Source organism: Desmodus rotundus, chromosome 9 (genome assembly GCF_022682495.2).
Source record: "Desmodus rotundus isolate HL8 chromosome 9, HLdesRot8A.1, whole genome shotgun sequence".
In the NCBI taxonomy this organism is placed as follows: domain Eukaryota; kingdom Metazoa; phylum Chordata; class Mammalia; order Chiroptera; family Phyllostomidae; genus Desmodus; species Desmodus rotundus.
Genome location: NC_071395.1, coordinates 105,417,637 through 105,423,709, shown reverse-complemented (window position 1 = coordinate 105,423,709; position 6,073 = coordinate 105,417,637). Strand labels below are relative to the sequence as shown.

The 6,073-nt window shown below is 58.4% G+C and overlaps 1 protein-coding gene across 2 annotated transcripts; it reads left to right on the top strand.

Moving 5' to 3' along the window:
• Positions 1-1,330: 1,330 nt before the first annotated feature.
• KRT15 (keratin 15) lies at positions 1,331-5,769 on the top strand. Of its 2 annotated transcripts, XM_024553482.4 has the most exons (8): positions 1,344-1,981; positions 2,904-2,986; positions 3,110-3,266; positions 3,667-3,828; positions 3,913-4,038; positions 4,206-4,426; positions 4,858-4,883; positions 5,407-5,769. In XM_024553482.4, the coding sequence occupies exons 1-8, from the start codon at positions 1,490-1,492 to the stop codon at positions 5,499-5,501; spliced, it is 1,362 nt and encodes a 453-aa protein (XP_024409250.2). In that variant the 5' UTR covers positions 1,344-1,489; the 3' UTR covers positions 5,502-5,769. The 2 variants fall into 2 exon arrangements, with proteins under 2 accessions (XP_045045863.2, XP_024409250.2); XM_045189928.3 differs by having other exon boundaries at positions 1,331-1,981; positions 2,904-3,266.
• The last annotated feature ends 304 nt before the right edge of the window (positions 5,770-6,073 follow it).

The window sequence follows — 6,073 nt, the reverse complement described above, 5'->3', positions numbered from 1 at the left end:
TTTACCCTTACCTCACTGTCTGGCCCCTCAAAAGATGGGGAGCTAGGAGGAGGTGGGGATGGGGTGGGTGGGTGGGCGGCTCTCGGGCCTCAGGTCTTCCCTGAAAGTGGGAACTGAAAGTGCCCATTTGCTACAAGGAAACTGAGACTTAAAGGTTTCACAGGCAGTAACTGATAGAGGTGGGATTTGAACCTTTGCCCAAGGGGCCCGAAAGCCCAGCAGTGCAGCCCGGGGCCTGGAGCCCTTCTCCTGACTCTCCACTTCAGTCTTGCTCACCCCCCAACCCCTGTTCTTTCTGAGCCAAGAAGACCACGCCTCTAAGTGGCTCTAGTCTCAGGTCTCAGGTATCCCTGGAAAGCCAGGCCCTGAGCTGGTGGCAGAGAAAAGGGTTCCCTTCTCTGTCCTCAGCATCCTGCTCTGCAAAGTGGTGCCTCTGCCTTCGAGATCTCAGCCTTCGTGCAGGGCCTCCTATCTCCTTCCTTCCTCCCCACAGCTCAGACATGTTCAGCCCTCTGGGTCAGGCCCCCCACCCCCAGCCCAGCCTTGCAGCTTCACAGGAGGAGGGGAGGCAGCTTGGGAATCTGGCCCTGCTGTGCAGTGACATGCCTCTCCCTGGCGAAGGTAGGGTCTTCCTGAAACTTGCCTCGGTCTTATCTGCCGAGGTTTGCCCCAACGTGTCCCAGGAGTAAGCAAAGTTTCAGTGACATGTGCGGCTGGCAGGTGGCGGGATGATCAATCAGCCCCTTGTCAGCCTGGAGCCTGCTGGCTTTCCTGAGGGTGCCAGCGCAATGGGGCTAGGGCGGGGAGGGGTGGAGGAAGAGTGTCCATTTGTACCAGCAGGGTATCTGACGGGTGCTTGTCCCTTCTGGTCACTTCAACTGGGACTTGACTCAAGACCCCTGCCCCGGTGCTCAGCCTGTTGCCAAGGGCCCTGCATCCTCTGGCCACCAGTCCCAAGAGGCCATGGGGTCTGAGAGGTGGACGACAGAGAACAGGGATGGGGACAAAGAGCATGTAGCTGGCCAGCTAGGGGCGAGGGCCCCGGGCTGTGGGCAGCAGAGAATGGAGGGCAGAGCCGGCCCGAGCCGCTCCAGCTGTGCTGTGGCGTGATGTGACTTTGCTCCCTGCTACTCACTCAGTGCGCACGGAGGGTAAAAACGAACCTGAAATCCAAGTGTTAAAACTATGGCCTGGGGCAAAACACCATTCATTCTGAATCATCTCTTTTGTTGCATTAAAAAAAAAAAAAGGAAGGAAAGAAAAGAAAAACTCAACACCAGCCACACCAAGGTGTGCAGGCAGCTGTGTTTGTCAGGAATGCAGAAGGAGTTGGCTTCCCTTTGGGGGAGGAGACATGAACCCACAACACCCTCCACGGGGTATATAAAGAGCCCCAGGTGGGGGGTGACGGGCACAGCACTCTGGTTTCAGGGCGGCCTCTACCTCCCGCCGGCATCTCCTGTGCTTGCTGAGACCCCAGTGCCTGGCCATGAGCACCGCGTTCCTGCAGACTTCTTCCTCCACCTTTGGAGGTGGCTGTACCCGGGGGGGCTCCCTCCGAGTTGGGGGAGGCGGCTTTGGTGTGGGGAGTGTCTATGGGGGAGGTGGAAGCCGAAGTATCTCAGCTTCTTCTGCAAGGTTTGTCTCCTCGGGGTCAGGAGGGGGCTATGGGGGTGGCACGAGCTTTGGCTTCGGTGGAGGGGCTGGTAGTGGCTTCGGTGGAGGCTTTGGTGGAGGTTTTGGCGGTGGCTTTGGTGACTTTGGTGGTGGTGATGGTGGCCTCCTCTCTGGCAATGAGAAGATCACCATGCAGAACCTCAACGACCGCCTGGCCTCCTACCTGGACAAGGTGCGTGCCCTGGAGGAGGCCAACGCCGACCTGGAGGTGAAGATCCGTGACTGGTACCAGAAGCAGAGCCCCGCCAGCCCGGAGCGTGACTACAGCCACTACTTCAAGACCATCGAGGAGCTCCGGGACAAGGTGAGCCCTCAAGGGTCAGAGACAGGGGGCAGGTGGCTGGTGCCCCGCCCCCATCTCTAACATCAGTGCTCGGGCTGCCTTGAGGAAACCCTTTCCTGCCCAGGCGACGACTGCCAGTGCGTACGTAACCTTGGCAAACTCGGAGCCAGGGGAATGCTTTCCAGGCATGCATGCCGGCACGCATCTGCTCAGCTCTGCAGTGCTGGGCTGATCCTGGGAATCTGGTCAGGACCCGTGGGGGTCCGGGGGGTCGCAATTACAGAGAGCAATTGCTCTCCCTGAACCACAAAACCTACAGGGCTCTGCCTAAGTGTCCTTTGCTTCTTTTGCAAGAATGATGAGTGTAGCTCCAGGAGCCCGGAGTGCCTGGGCTTCCTGCCACACCCTCTGCAGATGTCTTTGGTACCCAAAACACTGTTGCGACTTAGAAGACCTGGAACTCATTACGGGCTCTGCATTCACTCACTCACCCTGTCCCTCGCCTGGACGGGTTTCTGCAGCTGTCAGATGCCTTCCTCAGCTGCCCTCCAGGTTCTTCCTACTGGCTGGAATGTCCTGTAGATCCTTGGCCATGGCAAGGTGTGCGGGGGGGCCAGCGACTCCAAGCTGTCCAAGGGGAGCTGGTAGAGTATACCTGAGAGGGCTTTTGTCAGACCTGCCCCCCCCCCCCCCCACTGCACTCCTGGCCAGGTAACTCCAACAGGGGGTGCCAGGCAACCCTGGCTCCTTGGTCTTTCACAACCTGGAGACAGGGGCAGACCAAGTAGGGGGCACCCGAGATAGGGCTGGACTCTGCTTCAAGGACCCTTCAGACTCCTGTTGGTGGTGACAGAGGAGAGATTGTCAGTGTACGGTGGGCAGGGCAGGGAGAGCAACAGGGGAGAGAGAGGGATCCCCTTGGTGCCGATTCTGTCTCCTGCAGATCCTGGCGGCCACCATCGACAACTCCCGGGTCATCCTGGAGATCGATAACGCCAGGCTGGCTGCCGACGACTTCAGACTCAAGTGCGTTCCCGACACCCTCTCCCCTTCTGCATTCCCCTCTTATCTTGGCTTCTCTTCTCCCCCCGATTCAAGCAGCCCAGACCCCTCACCCATCTTTACCTTGGATTCCTTCTGTCTTCCCAGGTATGAGAATGAGCTGGCCCTGCGCCAGAGCGTGGAGGCCGACATCAACGGCCTGCGCAGGGTGCTGGACGAGCTGACCCTGGCCAAGGCCGACCTGGAGATGCAGATCGAGAGCCTGAATGAGGAGCTGGCCTACATGAAGAAGAACCACGAGGAGGTAGGGGTGGTGAGACCAGAGTGGGGCTGCTGGGGCCTCCTCACAGGTGTTTTAGTGGTTCAGAAATGTACCCCACACCCCTCAAACAGGAGATCCCAGGGAGAGTAAGGGGGACTCTTCTCTGGTGACCCAGACCCCTTTGCTTCTTTCAGCCATAGCCATGGGCTCATGCACGGGCCCTACTGCCTTGAGGTCCTCCCCTGGTAGCACCTAGAGAGGAAGAGAGACTCTGAGAGCTGAGGTGCCCATGAGATCAAAACTTTCCCTGAGCAGCGGGAAACAGGCTGCGTGGGTACAGGGCAGAGCCAAGGCCACAGAGTGAGTTAGGGGCGGATCAGGAATGACGTGCGGGACCCCAGACTCTCTGCTCTCTCTTCTGCCCTCTGTCACCACCCTGCAGGAGATGAAGGAGTTTAGCAACCAGCTGGCCGGCCAGGTCAATGTGGAGATGGACGCGGCCCCAGGCGTGGACCTGACCCGCGTGCTGGCGGACATGAGGGAGCAGTACGAGGCCATAGCTGAGAAGAACCGCCGCGATGCCGAGGCCTGGTTTTTCAGCAAGGTGAGTCTGACCTCCCAGCCTGCCCCAGCTCCCCAGGTCTCCTGGGAAGCCCTTGGGGTTCACTTCTCTGCGTGTGACCTGCAGACCGAGGAGCTGAACAAGGAGGTGGCTTCCAACACGGAGATGATCCAGACCAGCAAGACGGAGATCACAGACCTGAGACGCACCATGCAGGGGCTGGAGATCGAGCTGCAGTCCCAGCTCAGCATGGTGTGGCAACCCCACTGGACCCCACCTCACCCTAGTCTGTCCCATCCTCTATGGCTGGTTAAGCCTTGGCATTCCCAAGTCCCCAGAGAGGGTTCCCTGTGTCCATTCATGCCCCTGGTGCTTCTTTCTAGCCTGATGTGGTGTCTACTAATCTGTTACCCCACCAGAAAGCGGGGCTGGAGAGCTCGCTGGCGGAGACGGAGTGCCGCTATGCCACGCAACTGCAGCAGATTCAGGGGCTCATCAGCGGCCTGGAGGCCCAGCTGAGTGAGCTCCGCTGTGAGATGGAGGCTCAGAACCAGGAGTACAAGATCCTGCTGGACATCAAGACTCGGCTGGAGCAGGAGATCGCCACCTACCGAAACCTGCTGGAGGGCCAGGATGCCAGGCAGGGGAGGGGCGCAGAGGGAGGAATGAGGGAGTGGCCAGTTGTGGGGGGTGTGGAGAGTCATCTAGAGGGTGCACAGGGCTGGAAGGAAAGAGAACTGAGTGAGGAGGAAGGGCTCTGGATTCTGCACTCTGGTCTTTGGCTGTTACTTTGGGCAGGTCACGTCACTTCCCTGGACCTATGTGTCTTCTGTAAGTGAAAGTGGTTGGGCTGGTTCCATCCCATGCAGGAGGCAGATGGGGAGTTACTGTAGGTCAGAATCTATGTGCACAGGGGTGGCACTTCTGGACAAGCTCTCAGCCTCTGGAGAAGTCAGATGTGAGGGTGATGGATGCAGGGGGCTGGAGAGGACTGCTGAGCTGGCCACCAGGGCCTCCCTTAGGGAGGCTTGAGCTTCTGCCTTTGCTGACATCTGTTTCCCCCTCTTTCAGGATGGCTGGCATTGGCACCAGAGAAGGTAAGAAGGCTCAGCCATTCCTGAGCGGAGAGGGTCGTGGTTGAAGCCACTATTCTGCTTTGGAATGGGGAGGAAGGAAAGAGAGGCCTATCATCCCAGCAGGGCAGGGACATACCCATTGAAGTCGATTCGTCTTTCCCAGTGGGACCTCTATCAACCCCAGTAGACTTGGGGTTGAAGATTTATCGAGAACCTTCCAGGCTGAGCAGGCTCTGACCAGGGCAGAGCTCCCCAGGCTCCCCCTTCATGCACTTACACGAGGACGCCCAGGATTACTCCTGGGGCATGTGCAGTTAAAAACCCTGCCGTGCTTGTTCACTGCAGGGCATACCCGCCGCCACGCCCCATCTCTACAATGAGCAATTCAACAGCAGCCCTTCTGGCAGCTCTTGAAGGGTCAGCCAATGGCCATTCTCAGGGGTGCTGTCCATTTCTCCTGGAGCTCAGCCGAGGGCCTGGCCCCCTCGGGGATGGAGGAGAACAGGGAGCTTCCCCCAGAGTAAACCTTGTTCCTTCTTTCTAGCCTCCCGGGGCGGTGGTGGCGGTGGCAAACTCCACATCAATGTCGAGGAGTCAGTAGATGGGAAGGTGGTTTCTTCCAGCAAGAGAGAAATCTAAGCGCCCAGCGCAAGCGAGTGTCCCTCGACACGCCCATCCTCCCCAGGCTGAGCGGAGGAGTGGCCAGAGGGGCTGGAAAAGCAAACTCATTTCTCCCTCAGAGGGCCCAGCTCAGGAGGGTTCCTGTCTCCTAGTTTATAGAGCTTTGCTTGCTCTCCCTCCCTCCCTCTGCCCTCCAGCTCTGCCTGGCTCCTTTGTGTAACAAGGTCATTTAATACTGTGTCTGTCCATGCAATAAAAAAAGAAATGGCTTTTCCTTTTGCAAATATCTCTTGGTAGTGTGTCCGGTTTTTCTTGTTGGGGCCTCTGAGGAGGCCCAGGGCCCACAGCCTGATGTTTCCCCCACCGTGGCCTCTTCCCCGCTGGGTCATAATTCACTCTTTGGGGTGCCCGGGGCACTGGGGACAAACCCATGCTGCTCAGGCGACTTGCTGTGCTGACTTGCTCTGTTTGGTGATCATGGAAACGGGACGGGGTGGAGAGGCGGGGGGAGGAGAGGAGGTGCTTTCTCAGAGCAGTTGTGCAAACTTAGCACGGAACTTGACATACCGACTAATGACTTACGGAATGAT

Bases quoted from the DNA above. Each gene is read 5' to 3' on its own strand.
- KRT15 (XM_045189928.3), top strand. From the start codon at position 1,490: ATGAGCACCGCGTTCCTGCAGACTTCTTCCTCCACCTTTGGAGGTGGC. The intron at 3,829-3,912 runs GTGAGTCTGACC...TGTGACCTGCAG, and splicing joins AGGCCTGGTTTTTCAGCAAG to ACCGAGGAGCTGAACAAGGA. The intron at 4,884-5,406 runs GTAAGAAGGCTC...CCTTCTTTCTAG, and splicing joins TGGCATTGGCACCAGAGAAG to CCTCCCGGGGCGGTGGTGGC.